General features: G+C 37.5%; 2 protein-coding genes and 1 long non-coding RNA gene across 4 annotated transcripts in view; 1 reads left to right on the forward strand and 2 right to left on the reverse strand.

The window, feature by feature from the left end:
• Positions 1-21,122, forward strand: part of LOC129782606 (uncharacterized) — a 110,768-nt gene that overhangs the window by 14,597 nt on the left and 75,049 nt on the right. The gene's annotated exons all lie outside the window — the stretch shown is intronic.
• On the reverse strand, positions 443-4,744 carry KRT12 (keratin 12). Of its 2 annotated transcripts, none has more exons than XM_055789821.1 (8): positions 3,508-4,744; positions 2,824-2,906; positions 2,443-2,599; positions 2,008-2,169; positions 1,784-1,909; positions 1,198-1,409; positions 856-938; positions 443-646 (listed from the first exon to the last, which is right to left on the reverse strand). In XM_055789821.1, the coding sequence occupies exons 1-8, from the start codon at positions 4,150-4,152 to the stop codon at positions 549-551; spliced, it is 1,566 nt and encodes a 521-aa protein (XP_055645796.1). In that variant the 5' UTR covers positions 4,153-4,744; the 3' UTR covers positions 443-548. The 2 variants fall into 2 exon arrangements, with proteins under 2 accessions (XP_055645796.1, XP_027635898.2); XM_027780097.2 differs by having other exon boundaries at positions 1,192-1,409.
• Positions 6,584-11,844, reverse strand: KRT20 (keratin 20). The gene is made up of 8 exons (XM_013295417.3): positions 11,422-11,844; positions 10,563-10,645; positions 10,217-10,373; positions 8,948-9,109; positions 8,740-8,865; positions 8,364-8,584; positions 7,387-7,427; positions 6,584-6,724 (listed from the first exon to the last, which is right to left on the reverse strand). Exons 1-8 carry the CDS (start codon positions 11,842-11,844, stop codon positions 6,627-6,629), a joined length of 1,311 nt encoding a protein of 436 aa, XP_013150871.2. The 3' UTR covers positions 6,584-6,626.

A 21,122-nucleotide genomic window follows, 5' to 3' on the forward strand; every position in this document is an offset into this window, starting at 1 on the left:
ATGGGCAGAGACACCTTCCACTAGACCAGATATGTTGTTCTGTTTGCAGAAACTTCTGTCTTAAATGGATAGCTTTAGCAAGATACCCAATGAAGTGGCAAATACCGATCAGGAGCAGCAGTCCTAAATGAAGAGTAAAGGGAGACTAACATCTTAAAGCTTGTTGAGTTCTTTTTATTAGTCAAGAAAACTGGAAAATGAGCTTACGATAGCAAAATTATTTATCTATTAATTACTAAAAATTATAAAAAGCATGTATCTAATTAAATGCTTAATGTGTGCATCATATTTCTAGTTACTGAACAAAGATTTGATGATACATTTAATAGAACACTGTGACAATAATACAGGTAATACCAATAGACTGAAGCAGAAAATACATTGCATGACTGCTAAGAATGAAAATGCAGGCTTTCTTTTATGTAAAAGAATCTTAGTAAAAAGCCAATCTATTTTTTTCATTTTATACAACTGCATGAAATTATTTATCCACTTTGGCTTTGAAAAAACATGGAGTGAATGGATCCTTTGCAATATCAGATTGTGCCTTATATCTTCTCTTCAACTTCCTTAACATGGGATGCAACAACTTTTCCATCTACCACTTCTTCAACAATTGTCTTGATCTTTCTAGTTTTGGCAGGATCTAACATCATAAATGAAACAAGAAATATTTATCAAAGTGTTAAAAATTATAAAGCAGCAGCACATGTATGTGAACAGTTACATCCTTTTCCTTTCAAATTGGTTTCTTGGTATAATGAACTATGACGCATTTAAACAGAGTAGCATGTATTATTTTATTTACAAGAATGACTTTAGAAACAAAATTTTATTCAGTCAAGTTCTACCTACCCTGCGAAGAATCCAGTGATTGTGTTTGTGATTTAGACCCTGTCAAGGATGAGCTTTCAAATGTAACTCCTGGTCCTGCACTCCTAAAAGTGAATCAGAGATACGGTATAGTGCAGAATGTTTGTCAGGGTCAGGAGAAATTCCCTTTTCATGTTGGCACTGATTATTTTAAATACTGAGTGGTTCATTCTCCTCAGAATTTACTGTATTATTTAAGAATCATTTTATGTGCCTTACTGTCTTTTGGTGAATGTACCACTTGTTTTTACCTCTTTTTTCCTGGAAGGGGTATTGTTACAGAAAATAGGAGATATTTTATGTAAATTAGGTACTTACACAAACTCGCCATCCAGCAAGCGACGATAGGTTTCAATCTCCATCTCCAGGCGAGTCTTAATGTCTAGAAGTTGTTGATACTCTGCATTCTGGCGCTCCATATCAGCCCTGACCTGAAACAGCTGAGACTCCAGATTCCCAATCTGAAGTTGGATTTGTGAAAGCTGAGCACAGTAACCTCCTTCTGTTTCTGCTAAAGTGTCTTCAAGGGATTTTTTCTGTGAAAGAAGGATATTAAATAATCTCTGATTGAGGAAAAAATAATTCTTTAAAAATACAAAACCATTGGAAATAGTTTAATGGGAGTAAGTATAGCCTCATTACTTAGAGATTTTTATTTTTTTCTGGAAATACCGGTTTGAAAACTGGGCTTTGCTGCTTCACTGAATGTGAACATGAAAGTTCATCTGCTTTACAACATGCTACTTGCAATCCAATTATACATATTCTTGCTATTTAGGAACTAAAAGAATGCAAGATTTAATAGGAGATAAATGCAAATCTTAAATCCTATGGAATAGTATAAGATCTAACAACACTTTTGAAATTGGAAGATTTACTCTGACTAGTTAGGAGTGTCCTTAGAACATACCATGGCAAGCTGAGATTGTAGTTCAATTTCCAGGCTCTGGAGGGTCCGTTTTAAATCTGTTATCTCACTCTTTCCTGACTGAAGCTGCTCAGTATTGGTGGAGATTTCCCTTTTCAGCTCCCCGCTCTGAAATGACAAGGAAGAATAGAGTGTAAATTTACTGTTCCAAATACTTAACTCATTTTTTCATACATTTTGCTGAATTTGCTATCTGTGGTTGTTACTTTTTCATTGAACCATGCTTCAGCCTCTTTACGATTTTGCTCAGCAATGACTTCATACTGTCCCCTCATGTCATTCAAAAGCTTGGTCAGGTCAATTCCTGGAGCAGCATCCATTTCAACGCTGACTTGACCACATGCACTGCTTTGGATGCCTTGAAGCTCCTGGAGAGATTTAAAATAAACAAAAGTTTCTGTTAATAAAAGGCTTCTACCAAAAATATATGTGAAGAAATAGACGTGATGTAAATTATCTTTCAACAAGAATCCATAGCTTGTATATTTCTTTCACTCTTTGACTTGGCAAATTCAAAAAAGAACAGCAAACAAAATGAATAATGTAAACAAGGAGCTCCCACTGGCATAAATAAGGGAATAATTTGATATTTCACAATTCCATCTGCCTTGTTATGAATTCACAAAGGAAAAAAAAGGTACCTCTTCGTGATTCTTCTTGAGGTAAGCCAGTTCTTCATTCAGGCTTTCAATCTGCATCTCCAAATCAGCTCTTGTCAAAGTCAGCTCATCAAGAACTCTGCGCAGACCATTGATGTCAGCTTCCACACTCTGGCGAAGAGCCACTTCATTCTCATATCTGTAAATAAAATAATGAAATATGATAGTTTTATATGGTTAGTGAGGTCAAATGCAAACTATTACTGTGTATTTACATAGCTTTTAATATGAAATCTTGATACACATACTTATTATAATGTTGTTTAATAATTATGTTAAAGTATTCTACAAGGAAAGAAATACAAAAGATTTTTTTTCCTTAAAATATTAGTAAGAAATTTTGTAATATTAAGATATACTTACTTCAGTCTGAAGTCATCAGCAGCCAGTCTGGCATTATCAACCTGCAAAATGATTCTTGCATTGTCGATAGTTGCATTGATGATCTGGAATACAATGTTCAGAGAATGATTTTATAGCCCAGTGGCTTTGCAGCTCAATATAGCTGTTTACTTAACTGTAATCCTAAGTACAATTATAATAGTAAATGTAATTTTTTAGACTCTTGTATAATTTACTATGAAAATATATAGGACAGATTTTCAGCTTCTGCAAATCAGCATGCTTCACTTAATAGTAGAATACCAGTTCTCATGCTATGACTAGATGGTTTATAATCTCTGAAGACCTTGCCAGGTAGCCTGTCTATTTAAGGAATTTAATTTGTGATCTAGGAAATATGAAACTTATTAAAATCTAAACTTTGTAATCTACAAGACTTTGTGGAACTGAATTCCATCACTGTCTTCTCCTTTATTGAAATTAGACCAAGTCACAGACCATTGTGTGATATAGCTACAGAACGGCTCTTATCATACAAGAACATTTCAACATGATACCAGTTGCAGTGTGACAGAGGTTATTACAAGCGTCAGGACTGTAGAATAAATTTGCTCTTGGTTTCTGAAAGGAATTTGTTATTTTTATCCAAAGTATTATTAGGAGAATTACAAAGGTAAAGATATGTTAAGTACATTGCTTTGCTACCTTGCTTCGAAGATCTTCAATTATAGGATAGTATTTACTGTAGTCATTCCCAGATCCAGGGATGCCAACACCAGGGCCATTTTTCTCATACCACTCGCGGATTTTGCGCTCCAATTCTGTGTTGGCATCCTCCAGAGATCGTACTTTGTCCAGATAAGCAGCCAGACGGTCGTTGAGGTTCTGCATCGTTTCTTTTTTGGAGCCAGAAATAAGTCCGCCATCCCCAGCACCAGCACCACCAAAACCACCTCCAAAACCAGATCCTGAGCCGCTACCAAAGCCACCTCCGAAACCAGCACCTGAGCTGCTGCCAAAAGCACTGCCTAAACCTCCCCCAAAAGCACTGCCTAAGCCACCTCCATAGCTACCACCTAAACCACTACCGTAGCCTCCACCAAAGCCACTGCTTAAGCTGCTCCCAAAGCCTCCACCTGAGCTACTCCCAAAACCTCCACCAAAGCCAGAGCCGGAACCAAGCATAGAAGCAGCACCAAAACCTCCGCCAGATCCACCACCAAACCCAAGTCCACTGCCACCGAAGCCTGCTCCCCCACTAGAACCAGACATTCTCAGAGATCCCCCGCCAAGTCCGCTTCGAGAAGAGAATTGCCGGGATCCACCGCTTGTGCGCACAGAAAAGGCCATGGTGCTCGAGGTGCTCTGGATCTGTTATGCGAAGCATACAACACAGAGCAAGGCAGATCAGAGTACAGTTCAACCTTTATATAGGGAAGGCAGGGGGTGTTTCAGTAGCAGACCCCACCTTCTCGGAAGATCTTTAATTCTTTTTCTTTCTCCCTTTTGTTTGGAGGGGAAGTCAGTTTAGTATGTCCTTGCCAAATAAGTGATATGTACCAATCTGACTTGCCAATGGGAGTGGAAATCTGGTGCCCTCCAGGTATTTGCTGTGTGAGGGGAAATGGGTGGAGTAGAGCTGAGACATCATGGTAATGTTTTGCCATGTGCAATGGAGCTCAAAAATTTCTTTTTGCATTTATAAATCCTTCCTAAATTATTTTTTTTGTCATTACATATTTATTGCTTTCTTGGTTTGGGGCTGTTATTATAGGAGTACGCTTAAGTCAGTGGAGTGATCCCTTCCATGTCATACTTCCCAAGTGTGCATGTCAAAAAGGTGTTTCTTTTCATAATACTTTTCTGGCATGAGCCTCTGCCAGATTAGTGTTCCCTGTATGTTTAATAAGAAGTAAGAAAAGTGATCAACAGAAGTGTTTGAAGAGGTGTATGGACATTCAGTGTTCTGCAGGTTGCTCATAACATGAAAACATAAATATACTTGATTATACAGAATAAAATTTGCAATTGTGTTTTCTGCTCGCAAACTTTCATCACTGAAATATCTCTGTGTAATATGCATAACCTGTGCGAACAGTTTATACTTCTGAGTATAAACTGAGCTGAAAAGTAACCATTTCTTCTAAATAGTTTGCTATTATCTCAAAATAAGGAAAATTATTTCCGTATCTTGTGCCTTTTATAATACATATCTAAAGAACAAATATAGCATTTCTTGTTGCAGGTTTAGGCATGGAGACTCTTCAAAACCAATGTACTTTTCTTTTGATGTTATTTTGGTAAACAGAAAATTGTTCTATCTTTGTCCTGGCTTAATTATATCATTTAATTTGTCAACTGAAATGTATTAATTTTTAATTTGTCTACATCCAGGATCATCAGTGCTTTTTTGGGGCAGAAACTTATTATGAGCAGTAGATCAAAGGTTTGAGTAAAGTATTGATGTAGAAAGGAATTGATAGCCTGCTATCAGTGATTCATGCCAGAGAAAGCAAAGGATTATTTTCTTTGACAGCTGTTTATGTACAGTAAATAACACACCAGACATGTGAGATTTCAAAAGGAGGTTTTTTATGCTTACATTGCCAAGAGGAAAACGTAGACTCCTTGGACTGAAGATCTGGGTGTGGCGCTGGAGAATGACACTGTGGATGGGAAAGGGTACATGCACTCTACTCATGGTAGAGAAAGGTTTAATAGAGATGGTGGTCTTTATATTTCTGAACTGAAAGGCAAAATATCTTCTTATTGATAAAATATCTTTGCTTGCTGTAGTCCCTGGTAATATAAACATTCACAGAAAGTGAAAAATAATAAATAGGCTTCTTCAATTTATTTATTCATTTAAATTTATTATGAAGTGCAAATTGGCAGTCCTCATTTATTTGAAGATCAGTTTTTACTCAAGTGAAGCGGCATTTGAACAGTAGTTCAAGTTCAGAAAAGGTGCGCTGAATGAACATTTTAATGCATTTTAGAAAAAATACATGTTCTAGTACCTAACAGAAAAAATTGATTGCTAAACTGCAGATTGCAATTAAACCAACATATTTGATAGAGACTGCATCATCTATATCTGGGAAATTCTTTTTTGTGAAGTTTTGATGAGATGTCCATCAAGGTTTTGGAAGTAGCAGTTCTCTTCTAAAAACTTTTTATTTAGTAATGCATTGAAAGTGTGAGAAAGCTCAAGACAGCAGATGTTGAAGTGAATCGTCTGAAAAAATGAAGAAAAATTTCTCATGGTGCTTTGAGAAGAGTCTGTTACTGTCCAGAGCTTTTTAAGCAGATGAGCAAAGTTTATCCCATGTCTTCATCTAATGACTTTCACCAGCCTAGTGCTTTGAAACATTAGCAGTAAATATTGCTTCAGTGGTTTTCTAAATTTAATTTAGATTATTTTAAAAGCTGTAGTAAATTCACGCTATAAGTCATTTGACTTTCTAAATTCTACTGAGCAAGTTTATAAATGTAATTTTAAGACTCTGATGTAAGTAAGAACTAATACTTCCATTGTTATCCATCTTGGAAACAGTTATACATCTATAAGAGGCTGATTTGGTTTTTTTTTCATCAAGGTATTTAGTGACTATGTAAGTAAACCCAAAACTTTGTAATGTACTGATTTTTATTAACATTCCCAGACAGACCAAAAAAGATTGTTTGAGATTTGATAGTTTGGCATTTTTCAGCCCTTCTGGGTTTTAGCAAGAATTAGATTGGATTCTTTATAAAGTTTAATCTTTTAGTTTTGGCATCATCTCAAAGAAGCTCAGAGGCTGTCTCTTCCCTGCTGGTGCCATTTACAGCTTCTCTTCAATCTCTTTGACCTGAGAGGAGACGACCTTGCCATCAACCACCTCTTCAACAATTGTCTTGATCTTCTTAACTTTACTTGATTCTGGTAATGAAATTGAACAGACAATTAACTAAAATCAATGTACATGGATACAATAATATTACTGTAGTATCAGTAGCAATTCCACCATGAGAAAATAGAGGAAGGCATCTTTTCAATGCGCAGTTACTGTGAAGTAAACTTTTGGGCTATACAGGATATAGTTTCTCTTCCTTTGAACATCCTGTATGTTAGCTATAATACTGTAGTGGACATTGTGTTGAATGACTCTCTATCCCTCCTGGTAGTTTTGCTTCAGTTTAGTATAAACTTGTAGACCTAAAATAGGAATAGTCTTACAGTGAAATGGATATTTTTGCTATTAAACTAGATAGTTTATTTAGTACCCTCATCTCCCTGCATAGTCAACAGAGAGAAGCAGATGCTTCTAAGTCCTCCAAAGGGTAATTCAAGAATTCTCTGTTGTTCTCTTGGCTCTTTGAGGAGTCTGTGGTTTTACTTCGGGCACCTGAATTATGCACATAAAACCAGGCTTTGTATAATCCCTACGAGTTATCTATCCATACAGTTGATTGCTTTCTTGATGTAAGATTCCACTGGTTGATTCTTTGCTCTGAAACTCTGTTGTTTTATATCAGGCTACTTAGCCCCATAACATTTCAACAGTCAGCCATCAAAAAATAAGAAAAATTGGTGTGACATACCTTTTTCAAGCTCTGCTTTAGATACATCCACTTCAACAGGTCTGTTCAAATTATAAATTAAAAAATATAAATATATGGTGCCTAACATATTGAAGAAACATCCTTGTACATTTCCTGAACATTTGATTGAGACAGGTAATGTCCTTTCATCAAGATGTTTAACCAGGTGTTTAAATGAATTTTCTCTGTTAAAGTAAAACTTGCTAAGCATAAGATATCTGTGAAATTAATCTGCACACTCATTTCTGCAGTACTTTGACTTCAGCTCATGCAGATATGTCCAGTCTACTTCCTGAGCCAGAACAGCTGAACAGGCAGAATCTTGGGGGGGGAAATACTACTTTCTGCTTGCCCCACTTTCACAGACGTCTGCTATTTGCACTACAGAATATGGGATACTGGACTAGCTGAACATTTAGTGTCAGCTCACTTGCACGTTTTCAAATTTTTATGTAGCTTCTTTACTAGTGACGCAGATAGAGCAGAACATAATCCAGTGCAGGCTGAAAAACTTGCAGTGGACTGCAAGAGAAGGTCAACGTGCTCTTGCTGAGTGCCTGCTCTAGTGTGACTGGGTGCTGCAGTCTCTAAACAAGGTGAAAAAATATCTAGCCTAGGTTAGCCCAGGCCTGCAGAAGCTACAGTTATGGACAAGTCAATCCAAAATTGAAGTGCTGATGCTGATGGAGTGCAGATGTCTATCCAGCCACTCAGCTCACAAAGAGCAGCAGTATGTACCTATGCAGAGGCTGAAAGAGACAAGCTCAACTGGCTTCCACAGCAGCTTTTGAAACTGAGCAAGAACTGCAGCCTCCTCTGAATCTACATTGATAAATGGGCAACAGACTTCCCTGCCGCCCCAAACCAGTTGGAAAGTGGCAGATTTTACACTTTCACCTTCTGTGAAGATAGACAATATTTGAAATGTTGTGTTATACAAAACTAAGCCAACAAGTGAAGGGCGTGTATTCCCTCACCTGCTGTCCTCTCCTTCCAGTAGGCGGCGGTACGTGGCTATCTCCATTTCCAAGCGAGTCTTGATATCCAGCAATACAGTGTACTCGTTACTCTGAGCCTCCATGTCAGCTCGGAGTTGCCTCAGTTGAGCCTCTAAATTGGCAACTACTTCCTGTATTTGGGTTAGCTGATAGTTGTAACGTGCTTCAGTTTCAGCCAGAGTGACTTCTAGAGCCTTTTTCTACAGCCAATGAAAAGGACAGAGGTGTATTATTCGAGAGGATACACTTTTGTGTTAAAATAACACTTTGATTGAAAAGCCTCTCAGTTTCTGTATTTAACTGCGTAACTGTCTACTAAACATAGTCCTTATTTCAAGTACTCTTTATTATTTACCATGTTAAGCTGGGACTGTAATTCTAGCTCCAGACCCTGAAGGATCTGTTTCCGGTCAGTGATCTGGCTCCTCTGGGCTTGCAGCTGTTCAATGTTGATTGTCACTTCCTGGTTCAGGTCTTCTGTCTGAAATGCAAAGATGGACGGATTATAAACTGCAACTAGACATGACTGAGGTTCTTGCTGATGATTAAGTAGTTTACCTTACCTGCTTTTCAAATCGTTCTTTGGCTTCTTGATGGTTCTTTTCTGCCATTTCTTCATATTGATGTCTCATATTTTGCATAATAGTTGCAAGATCAATGCTTGGAGTAGCATCCACCTCTACGTTAACTGAGCAGCCCACCTCTTTGCGCAGTCTGTGAATGTCCTACAGCAATAAGGATTGTACAGCACCAACTACAGTGAACTTTTGATCCTGAATATTGGAAGCAAATTAAAGATCTACAGGCATAGAAGTAATTCTTAAATAGCACCTCAGGGCAAGATAACAATCACCTTCTAAATACTGTTTAGTGCACCTCATGTTAGAGCATTTTACTTATTTTGTAGCAATAAATGCTACATTTTATAAGCATATTATAAAAAGATGATTTCCTCAGGACCAGGTCTATGGAATGAGTATAGAAGTCGTGGTTCCCATTTGTATACTTTTGTCGGGTAACAACTGCTAAACCACAAATTATTCTTAAAGAACCCTCACTCCTTAGTTTCTGGAGCTGTTCAGACTTTGATGCCTGATGGCTTGGACATCAGTGCCACACACAGTTCGTTATACTGCTGCTAGATATGTTACAAATTAATTAGTCCTGCACAGCATAGTTTTAAGTGGGTGGCTAGGCTGGCTGGTTTTCTAGGTTGGATCTTTCTCATACAGTGCTTAAATATGACAAGGGGTTTACACTTTTGAAGTTGATAGTATGACACTAAGAGGAAAGCTTGGGCATGTGCCATAACTGAGATTTTGTTAACAGTCATTTTGAATTTAGGATTTCAGTTTGTGTCTTTACTTGAAAAGGGGAAATAAACAATGGTTGCATAACATTCTTTCCTTTGTAGGCGTTTGAAACTATAAATCTAATGCTAAGGGTGAGGTTCAGTTTGAGCTTAGATACCTAGGAGGCACCGAGTACCCATATTTAACTTGTAGGTGTCTCTGTGTGAGCCAGAGCTCCTGTTACAACCAGCAGAGACCAGAGTGTCCCAGTTGGCCAGCTGCTAGGTGTTTGCTCTGCAGTGGGCTCAAGTGCTCTCTGTTCTGTATCTGTTTTTATTGACTGACTATTATAATAGAATGAACCATAGGTGCATTCACATAGATAATATATTAATAGGTACCTAACTTTTGATGTGCTAATCTGGAGCTGAATCCCAGTAATAGTCTTTGAGATTAACCATGAAGATTTCATTATTCCTAGTGAGGCTCAGTTTATGTATGCCCTTTAAAAAAAATCTCTTAGTGTTCAGCTGCTCTCACCTCCTCGTGGTTCTTCTTAAGAAATGCTAGTTCTTCATTCACTGTTTCAATCTGTGACTCCAAATCAGATTTTGTCAAAGTCAAGGCATCACGAACTTGGAGCAGTTCTTTAATGTCACCCTCAACACTTTGCCTGAGCAGGTGTTCATTCTCATACCTGAAAAATATGGTTAGAATTGTTAGATGTTAGAAATGGTAACTACTACAGACTTAATTCTAAAATTTTTGTTGTTGTTATACTTTACATTAGAAAATGTTTACTTCTCAGCTTTGGTACTAATAACTAGAAGCTTTCGTGAATAAGAGGAGCATGAAAGAGACTTTATTAAATGATTATGGAACTTACTTCAGTCTAAAATCATCAGCAGCCAGTTTGGCATTGTCAATTTGCAGGGCAAGCCTTGCATTTTCCAACTGTGTGGCACCAATCTAAAAAAGGAATGGTTGAAAAGTGATGAATCTTTGCACATAAATACATGCTTGATCTGTTTTTGGAAATTAATACTGTATGTGGGCTTCATCTTGCTTAACTTTAGCTGTTTATTAGTCATCCAGGTTTAAGCCAGGTTAAGTTCCCTCTGAAGGGCACAGAAGGAATTAGGGTTCTCCAAAAGGCAAATAACCTTGTCATAAAATAGGTATATGAAATAGTTGGGATGAACTGCTTTCTGGAAAGGACCTGCTTTTAAAGGGTGAGAAATAGAACTGGTGAAAATTAAGAGGGGAAGGATTTAAGGAAGTTCACTGAAAACAAAAACTGACAAATCTGTCAGCTGATTTCTGTGGGAAATTTTACTGTTTGTAATGGTAATTTGTTATTTCAAGTAGTGATCTATTATTTTTCTGCGGATTTGGCATTCTTTTCTAAAAAAAAACACATTGAAATTGACATGCTAAACTATACTTAAATATGTAAATTGCCATCAGTACTTTCACTAATCAAAATTACCTAAGGCAAATATATTAGAATTAATTTGGATTCAAACATTTTTCATGTATGAAATTACTTATATCTGCAGACATATATCTAGTATTACAAATTATGTAAAATCTGTCACTAATTTGTATCTGATCAAAATAAAGCATTTATTTTACTAAGCTGAGACAACTGAAATTTGGAAAAGTCAGTTTTCTACAATAGAGTATTATCTATCTCTCTGATAATTGCAATTCATGTATTTGTAGATGACTATATGATATCTTACCTTATTTTGGAGATCTTCAATTGTTTTAAAGTATGAGCTGTGGTCATGCCTGATGTCTGTGGTATTCTTCTCATACCATTCCTTGATCTGCTTTTCCATTAGGGAGTTTGCCTTTTCCAGATTACGCACCTTCTCCAGATACAAAGCCAAACGGTCATTTAGATTTTGCATAGTTGGTTTCTCATTGCCAGTGAGCAGCACATCATTACCAGTAACGTTAAGGTGGAAGTTCCCACCGAAGCCTTGTCTGTAGCTGGTGCCGGTAGATATGCGGGTACCATAGCCACCAGCTCCCCCATAGACGCTGGGTGCCTGCACCTTTTGGATGGCCATTCTCCTGGAGGTTAAACCACGGACACTGGGTGCAGTAGGTTGGAAACAGGTGCTTGCACCCCAGTGAAAGCTTTGGTTAGAGGATGCCATTTGTCTATGTCTTCGTCTTCTACAATGAAATGGCCAAACCTACACAGGTAAAGAAAGCTGAAGTGAAGAGCAGTCTGTGCTCTGTAAACGTTTATACTGTGTTTCAAAGAGAAAGCACGATAGTTATAATAAACCCCACCTCTGTTGACACGTAATGTAACTGGTGTCAGCACAAATAGCACACAGGATATTGCCCCCACACTCCCTATAGCATAAAGGGGTTTTCATCTGCTCATCTGTGTTTGAGAAAACCTCCCCAGGTTGTTTGGCTGGCTTTGTTATTATTTTGAATAAAAGATAAACCACAAATAAACTGTTGAATCATTTATAACAGTATTATTGCAGCCATGCTCTCTATAGTCCTTTTGAACAAATGAGTAGATTCTTACCCCCATGTGCAGTTTATGAAATTAAAATGAGAGTTGACTCTATGTGACAAGAAACTTAAAATACTTCTATTTGCAATCAAATATGTATTTCTCTTGAGTAAGCAATAATTTGGGTCTCAGGACAGTCTAGAACTGTGTATAAATTTTAAGAAAGGAGGTGTCAGTAACTACCATGTTATTCATTTTATAGTAAGCACAAAACAATCTTCATACTGTAATTAGAAAGTGAATGTTGTAGTTAGCTTGCTTTGGATATGCATTTAGTATTAGAAAACTGTTACAAGTTGAACTGTAGCTTTCAATACAGTTGAAGTTAAGCAGAAACAGTATTGCTTTGTCCATAAATAAAGTAGTAGGAACAAGAATATTGGAAATCTTCATTGCCCATGTGTTGAGGTCCACAGGGTGACAGGAGGCACTGAGATCAAGCTTCCAGCATAACTAGCTTCCAGCCCTCGTCTGTGGCTGAAGTTAATGTAAAACAAGTATCCCTCCTGCTTCGTCAATATTCTAGACAAAGAGACCACCCACTAACGAGTGGCACTGCTGGGCATTCTGTCACAAACCCAGGTGTTGCATTCATTAGTGGGCAACCAGATGCCTTTGTTCAGTGCATGAAGAAACCCTACAGTCCTATGTCTAATTGTACTGAGGTTCCTAAACTGACTATGGGGTATACTTTTGATACAGGAAATGCAGAGATAAAGTGAAAATCAAGGGAACAATCTGATCGCTAAGGGGGTTATTGGTGCTTCAGGAAGGCAGGGAGCAGGTGTGCATTGGGATGGTACGTAGGTGTAGTTCCTTGAGGCATTGCACTAACTAGTGTATTATTAATGTACAGCTAGTCAGGTAGAACAATTAACACATATTGCTTGTGTTAGTAGAAACAGCTGCTGTACATACTGATCTTCAACCTTGGGGCAAGGAAATTGGTGAGACACTAACCTTTGGAGGCATTAAACTCTATATTGGAAACATCTTCAGGTTTCTGAGAACATCCAACCAGGAATATTAGGAAATCGGTACTGCTAAGTTTTTTAAGTTACTGTGCTACAGATTAGTCTGAATAGTATTGGGTCGAGGCAGAGTGAAGCCGTCATACTCTCAGCTATTCTGAAAATACACATCTTCCAAACTGAAGTGATGGTATTCAGGGCAGAGCTTTTCTGCAGGAGGATGCTGTGAATTGTCTTTGGACCTTGAACTTCTTTGAGCATAACTGGTAATGAAAAACATTTATGACAGTTGAAACCAAAGTACACTAGCCATATCATTTGGACTGTTACTGTGGAAACTCAAGGTGGGTCGTCTTTTGTTCATTAAAAATATTCAGACTGAGTAAGAATTGATTGTGTTAGCAGGGCAGAGCTTACACCTTTGGAGCTGTAAGAGGAATACAGCAAGACATCCTGCTACAGTTACATCTCTTGGCTATATATTTCACTGCCTAGATCTCTGACAGTATTTTATGACAGTCTATTTGAGAGTAAACATTCTGCTTTGTTGTCTTAGTATTTATTAAAATTAGTTTCCATGTCACCTTGATAGTATTTTTTCTAAACATTACTTGAAGATTCCATTTTTTCTTTTATTGAGCAAATGACAAAGGCTTTCGTTAGCTTTCATGTTTGCCTATAAATGCAAAAAAATGTCATGGAAGATCTGGATTGGCTTTTGTGGGTCAAATTCCTAGTCTTTGTATTCACAACTATCCCACCTCCATATGGAGAAGCAGCTACATAGTTTAAATACCAAAAGCTAGTTGTGTGTGTTATTAATGTCAGGTTTTTGATATTTACAGAAGCTGGATACTATTTAGGAATGTAAGAATAACATAAAAAATAAATGTCAGCTTGATAGAGAAATAAAATTCACCAACACACAACTTTTCTGTAACTTCACTTTACACAGTAATCTGAATTAAAGTGGACAGTGGGATTAGGTCAGACATTTGCTTTGTGTTCTGGCTCTACTGTTTTAGGTCAAATTGAACCTTGAACAATTATTTTTCTTCTTGATTATTAAGAGTCCTCTTGATTATTAAGCAAAAGTGTTCAAGGCATATGCAACTGGAAGCACAGAGCAATGGCATCATGCAGACCTAGTATGAAAGGATATTGGGCTGAATTTTCTTAGTGTTCTTTTTCTCCTCTTCTCCAAATTGTTTACTGACAATTTCTCTGATTTTCATCATTTTATGTATGCTCCTATTCCAAAAATATAATCTGGAATATTTTCAAGGGTATTTACTAAGATCAGGATGGGTATTATTCATACCGAAGGTGGGGTTTGCTTCTGGTTTTGGGTTCAATACAGTTTTTTTCATGGAATATATCTGGAATGGTTGTATAAATCACTGGAAACTGCAAGAGTGAACACCAAAGACTACATGTGTGCCTGTAAATGAACCGTAGGCTGCAAGGCCCGTAAACTGGCTGGAGGGCGAGCGGCTCGTCCTGGCTCACGTCAGCTGTCAGGTGGGAGTGGTCATCAGCCTCCACTACCTCTTGAACTATGACCAGGTATTATCTGGAACAATATGGGCTGCCTAATTTTTATATATATGTATTTAATTTTATGGTTTTAACAGTAAGTTATCTAAATAGATGTTGAGCAACCTAAAAATATAATCTCTAATATCTGCAGTTTTGATCAATGTTAAAGAAGTTATGTTTAGATGCTTTAGTTCAGCAGTGTGGTTTGCAACTCAAGACACAGTGTGAACACTCTATAGAGGACAGTCTGTGGACTGATGCGTAACACTTCCTTTCGGTGACGTGCTCAGCTGGAGTGGTTTGTGTATAGTCATAATAAAACATTCATAGGAACGCTAATAAATTTTTTGATTTCATGAAGAAATCTCACCTGTGTGACCAAAGTTAAATGTATATTAGAGAGCAATGAAGATAAGTCATGCAGGGTTATGATAACATGTGCATTCCATTTAGTATTACTCACCTTTACTAACCAGTCATGGGTAACCAGTGAAGAGAGTTCAAGGAAAAAAGGCACACCCAGCTTTGGTTCTGCATTTATGCTGCCTTTAAGTGGAACATATGCTTTCCTTTTGGCTGACTTAAAGATTTAAATAAAGTATTTTGGTTCAGTCTTTAGTGATTCTCCGTTCTAGAAGTGAAATCCAATGCCTGTTTATTAGTGTCTGTAACTATGTTGCTGATCTCAGTTTGGATTTTGTGTTGTAAGAATTAGAATCTGAAGGATCTCTTACGATACAGTCCTGAAAGGACTTCCACTGCACAAAGTACATTCAGTGAAGAGGAATTCCTTGTTCAATATTCCAGCCATATTCTAGTATTCAATATTTCTATGTCTGAGAAATTCCCCTCCTTCTCAAGCTGCTTGCAAGAAGTTACTTCCTGATTTATGCCATACAACAGGTTTACAACCAAAGAAACAGTTGTGAGATGAGCTTTTAGGGGAAAATCTGAGTCAATTTTTAATGTAGGTGTGAGCTAATATTTTAAATTTAAGATTTTAAATTAAGATTTTTCTGAATGAGTAAAAAACCAGTACTTAGGACAATCCTCCACCCTTTGCACTATTTGTTAATGCAAATGCAGCACCCTTGAAAACTGCTGTCTCCAAAGGGTAATGAAAGATGTTTCAGGTTTTGCTGAATGTGATCAGAAGAGAGAAAGGTCCAGATGATCTCACTAACTCAACCGGATTCACTTAAGCCTTGAACATTTGCAGCGCAAGATCTTACACTGTCTTCTTCACATATATTTTCCTCATTTCCCTCTCATTTTCATCTTTTGTCCAATGAAAATATCTTAATCATAGAATCACTACACCTTATTTCTTTCTGCTTTGAGCTTTTGAGAAGTGTTTCAGATCTCGGAGTGGTGCATAAGGCAATGTGTTGGTTATATACTTCCCCAACCACAGGTTGAAAATGAAAGTCAGGAGCTGCCTTTCCTGTCTTTGCTGCTCTCCTCGAATAGAGTCAAATTTCAGTGCCAACAGTAACAGCTCCAGGCCATACAAATGAATCTTCTCTTTTTCTTCCCTAAAAGTATCATTAATGTCAGCTCTAATATAACCTAAAAGACTACCGGGCAGATCTTTTTCCCTTGTAAGAATTACGTTCAATTGAGGTGACAGTGGAATGAGAAAACCAATAAGCTGGACAGTATTTCAGCGTACTGGTTTTCTCAGTTCCATATTGCTGGGACAGCTCAGTATCCGTGAGAAAATATTACATATTGATATAATTAATTAAGAAAATACAGTTTTTATGGCCCTGTGCAAATATATGCATACACTGACAGTATGCCATAAAAGAGATGTACAAACACACTGTATTGCATGTGTTCACATTTGTGTAGATTTTTTCCATCTTTGTGGTTTCAGGGACCTGAATTATATCACACTTGGAATCCCCAAACCAGGAGAAAAACTTAACTGTTTTTCAAGGGTGTAATTGCACTCATAACTGTCAGGAGTTGCCAGGGTGGTTGCATGACTGCAGCTTTTTGTTTGGGGACCACTCTGGTAAATTATCATTTCAGTGCATTCTAGTGACCCTACGGCATCCCCTCTCCCAGTGTCTGTGTAACCAGAAGCAAGCTATGGCTGGCTTGCTTTGGAAAGAGGAGCACCTGAAATACTGCTCCAGTGTCAGGATCTGGGTCAGGCAATTGGGTATCAAAAAAACCCCCAACCCAACCCCACAAAAACCAAAAAAACCCCACCCCAAAACCCAGACCAAAAATACCTCTCAGTACTCCCCTTGAGAAAGTTGTGCGCTTTTAGGAATGTTCATTATGCAAATATTCCAACAGAAATTTCTAGTTGAAAATTGTGCGGTAGCCTTAAGTCTCAGAGGAGGCCCGGGTGTCAGGAGCAGTTCCGCAGGACTGCTTAGTCATGGCCCTGCCATTTGCATGCCAGCTGGGGCCCAGGCGTGATGTGCAGATACCTGTTTGTCACTAGAGGCCACCACATGCTTTCTTAAAAGAGTTACGTGCCCAAATCTACCTATTATTTACTACAACGGGAGAATCCATTCTGGAACCTGAACATGGTTAATGAAAGTTACATATTACATAACAAAATTTCACATATTACCCACTTTTCTGGTCCTGTATCCAGAAGAAAATTTTTTTGCATAACCCTTGTGGTCAACTGTTTAAAGTAATATTTATCTTCACATCCACAAGCTGTAATTACAAGAGTTTAGCGTGTGTGGCAATGAGTTTGTAAGCAATGGCAACAAGTATTAACCATCTTTTTAAATCTTTAAAGCTGAATTTTTGAGGACAGGAATGTTCATTATCCCTTCAAATTATGCCCTTTTCTTTATGATGCTTGAGTACCTTAATTTTTAGACAGCAATAAACTCTAGACATTAAAGAAAAGGTTTCTTTGGGTTTTTTATGTGGTGGGTTTTTTTGGGGTGGGGTGTAGGGGTGAGAGCAGGCATAGTAGCAATGTTATTTCCAGTGGAACACGTTCATTCACAAAATGTCTTGGTAACTGGCTTGAGACTGTTCTGTGGTGAGATTAACTAAGAAAGAGAGCCTGGGCACTGAAATGGCTTCCAAAAATTGATTTGTCTCGCTGATAAGGAATGAAAAAGTGTTTTTTTTCCTGCACTGGTAACTTTAAAATTGCAGTTTCTGTCTACTTGCAGCAACATTATCTATTTCCTTCTTTGAAACTGCTCAGGCAAGAGTTGCTTCCAGTGTATTTTTTTTTTGTGTTTTATGCTTTAATTTCTTCTGTGCATGATTCAAGGGTGTAGATCTAAGCCAAAGCTGGTACTTTCTTGCTAAAAATAGCAGACTATAAACTTCTGTTCTAAAGAAGTACTATATAGTTTGTCAACTACTTCAGCTTGTTTGTTTCTCCTTCTTTTCCCTGCCTGCTCCAAATAATTATTGCTCTAAACTGAAATACTTTCTCAAATTATATTCCTCATTTTTGTTGCTTTCTATAGAGCCTAACAGCAGCCTATCAAATTAACTCCTTTTGGCTGGTCCTTAGGATGTTAGAAAGCAAAAGAATTTACCCCTGAAGTCTAGATAATTATTGAAAGTGGCTCTGCCACAGCTGATGTTATGATTTTATGCCTTTAAGCTTCTGATGCATATTCAGACTTTCAAAAGGCAAATGAGTATGTCCAGAAGAAGCAGCCATGCACCATGCACCTGTTTCACCATTAGGTCATATCTGGTGCTATGCACTTCTTTCATAAGGGCAGTCCAAACTGTAATATGTTCACGTTTCTGTTTAATGTGATATTTTGGCAAACAATTCTTTCATGCCAACCTCTAGATGTGTGACTTAAGTAGATCATTTTGGTATAGTAATACAATTAAAAATATAATAAAAATCCAACCTAAAAAAATGAAAAATTTTACTGAGGAAGGAATTATGAGAAAGCAATACATAGTAAAAAATTACTTGTGATTTCACAAAGCCAAACGTGCAAGCAGAGTCAATAATTAAGATGCTTTTGCTGTATAATTCAGGACGTGGGGAGGACGGGGGGCGCAAGCCTCTCAAGCATTATTCTTTGCTGGCTTTCCTGTTTATAGATCCTTCCCTTTTTCTAAATGATTCATGCACAGGAACAGGCATCTCCCAGCAAAACTTTAGAAACCTTTATAGGTCAGGGTGTGGACATTGTGAAATGTTTTACCGGCTCTTCTACCTATTCTCTCTACTTCAATAATAGCCTGCAAACTGTTTTTAGCAGTGATATAAATGCTAGATTTTCTTTTCTTCTCTTTCTGAAATGGCTTCATTACTACCTATTCTCTCTACTTCAATAATAGCATGCAAACTGTTTTTAGCAGTGTTATAAATGCTAAATTTTCTTTTCTCTTTCTGAAATGGCTTCATTAATTTTGCACCTGTATTAACAAGGCAGGGAGAAAGCAAACATTTTGCATTCTACAGAAATGTCTTGTTCATAAATAAGCAAGAAACCTGCCAATGTGTGGCCGCAGCACCAGAAAGAATGTGTGATTAATAGCTCAAACCATTACTGCATTACCTCATTGCAAACTTCTTCCAGAGGATCAACAATTCACTTACCAAAGCTGCGTATTGTAATATACCTTAATAAGTTTTAACATTTCTACAAGTGAAATGAGCTATGACTCATAGACATTCTGGAGTGTGCTCAAGTCTGTTACAAATCACGCTGGAGGATTATTTAGTGCGGGACTTCCTTAAATGGCAGGTGAAACTACAAGAAGTGATTTGTGAATGCTGATGGTTTCAGCCTCCTTTTATAGACTGAGTTCCTGTGTCTTGTTAGTTTGCAAAAGTATTGTTACATCATTCACTTAGACTTAGAAATGGTATTCTGTCCTACTGATATTTTTTTACTGTCCTATTCCATTTATGGGAAATAGAATGTAGTCACTTTGAGTGTGTTATTTTTTATGATACTTCATATTTTTAGCATTGCAGTTTCTTTGGGCCTTCCTTGATGATGAAACAGCACTTCTGTGTGTATTTAATACCGAAGTAGAATAGATACCAGCTAGCAGAGTTCAATCAGTTTTAATACAATGAATGAATGAAATAATTTTTCAAGCAATAGTTTCACACTCCTGAAGTTTTCCTTTCCTGCTCTGAGCAAAAAAGGCACGTGTCATCATTTTTTTCAAAGTTTACCAAATACTACAAAATCGCCAAAGACACCCAGCCATAGTGTTCTGTACAGGACTAATTTTAGTAGGGCTATAGGCATATGTAAATTGAAGAACGCCATCAAAGTATGTGCGGGGTCTTGACCGGCAGTACACACTTGAAATGAATCAATTGAATTATCTCTTCAGTGTGATCAGATACAGAAAGGATTGCTGTAACTAGAGAACAGCTCTTCGCGGAAGTTGTATTATCTAATAGCTGGGGTAAGTAGAAGCTGTGAAGTGATGAATTCTAATTTAGTCGCTATCAGTGACTTCCTTTGCAGCCTTGAGCAAGTTGTGTCATCTCTTTTTTCCAATTTCTCAAGCAATAAAATGGGAATGATAATACTACCCCCATTCATTATCTCCCTAACTTCATCTCTCAGCATGTTGTTAGAATATAATGTTTACAGTGCATGCAAGTAGTAAATATTAGTATCATTATTTATTTTCTAGGGTGCAGACCTACCCTAAATACATTTAGAAATGCATAGCTTTTTACCAGAACACAAATTCAGAAATAATGAATAGCCACTAGATATAGGGCAACATATGGCCTGTGGCGCAGTATCATTAAGCTGTTCAACAGAAAGGAAATCTGCAATTATTTGTTGCATTCTAAAGCCATGAAAAATTTTCCAGAAATAAGCAGTTTTTTGCCATAGAATACTTGCTTTCACTTAGAAAATGTCATGTACTGTAGTTAATATTTATACATGTGAGGACAAAAGATAGCAACTTGAATGGATGTGTTAGAGCCATGGATGTGTGATGATGTGAGTAAACTGAGTGACCTCTGAGGTCAGTGCTGTGAGCTGTACTGGTCTGACCATTACAGAATGCAATGACACAGTTGTAGGAGAAGGTTGGAATCATCAGAGCCGTGGAGTGCAACAGTAACTGCTGCGGCTTAGCCAGTACCATTGGGACCACAGCTGAGCCTAACACAGGAATGCGGGGTGTGCATCTCTCACTGCTGCGTGAGAGGACACTCGGACACGAGTAAAACCAATGCATTGCTCAAGAATGTGAAGCGAGGACAGGTGTGTTCTAGAAAGCACTTAAATTATTCATTTTTCCTCCTTTCCTTGTAGTTTAGCACAATCAAAACCTAGCACAAAGCATAGATACTTCCCTTTGTTTTAGAAATAAGGGGCTACTTAGGGGGTTTTATAATTATTTATATCACAGCAATGCACTTATGCTCTGTACATCT

This window comes from Falco peregrinus, chromosome 18 (assembly GCF_023634155.1).
Source record: "Falco peregrinus isolate bFalPer1 chromosome 18, bFalPer1.pri, whole genome shotgun sequence".
Taxonomy (NCBI): Eukaryota; Metazoa; Chordata; class Aves; order Falconiformes; family Falconidae; genus Falco; species Falco peregrinus.

What these genes read in the sequence shown, in the direction of transcription:
- KRT12 (XM_027780097.2), bottom strand. Translation starts at nt 4,152, where the DNA reads ATGGCCTTTTCTGTGCGCACAAGCGGTGGATCCCGGCAATTCTCTTCT. An exon ending in TCAAGAAGAATCACGAAGAG is followed by an intron (nt 2,170 to 2,442) that starts GTACCTTTTTTT and finishes AAATCTCTCCAG; the next exon opens with GAGCTTCAAGGCATCCAAAG. An exon ending in AAGCATGGTTCAATGAAAAA is followed by an intron (nt 1,910 to 2,007) that starts GTAACAACCACA and finishes TTGTCATTTCAG; the next exon opens with AGCGGGGAGCTGAAAAGGGA.
- KRT20 (XM_013295417.3), bottom strand. Translation starts at nt 11,844, where the DNA reads ATGGCATCCTCTAACCAAAGCTTTCACTGGGGTGCAAGCACCTGTTTC. An exon ending in TTGAAGATCTCCAAAATAAG is followed by an intron (nt 10,646 to 11,421) that starts GTAAGATATCAT and finishes TTCCTTTTTTAG; the next exon opens with ATTGGTGCCACACAGTTGGA. An exon ending in TACAGTCCCAGCTTAACATG is followed by an intron (nt 8,585 to 8,739) that starts GTAAATAATAAA and finishes CATTGGCTGTAG; the next exon opens with AAAAAGGCTCTAGAAGTCAC.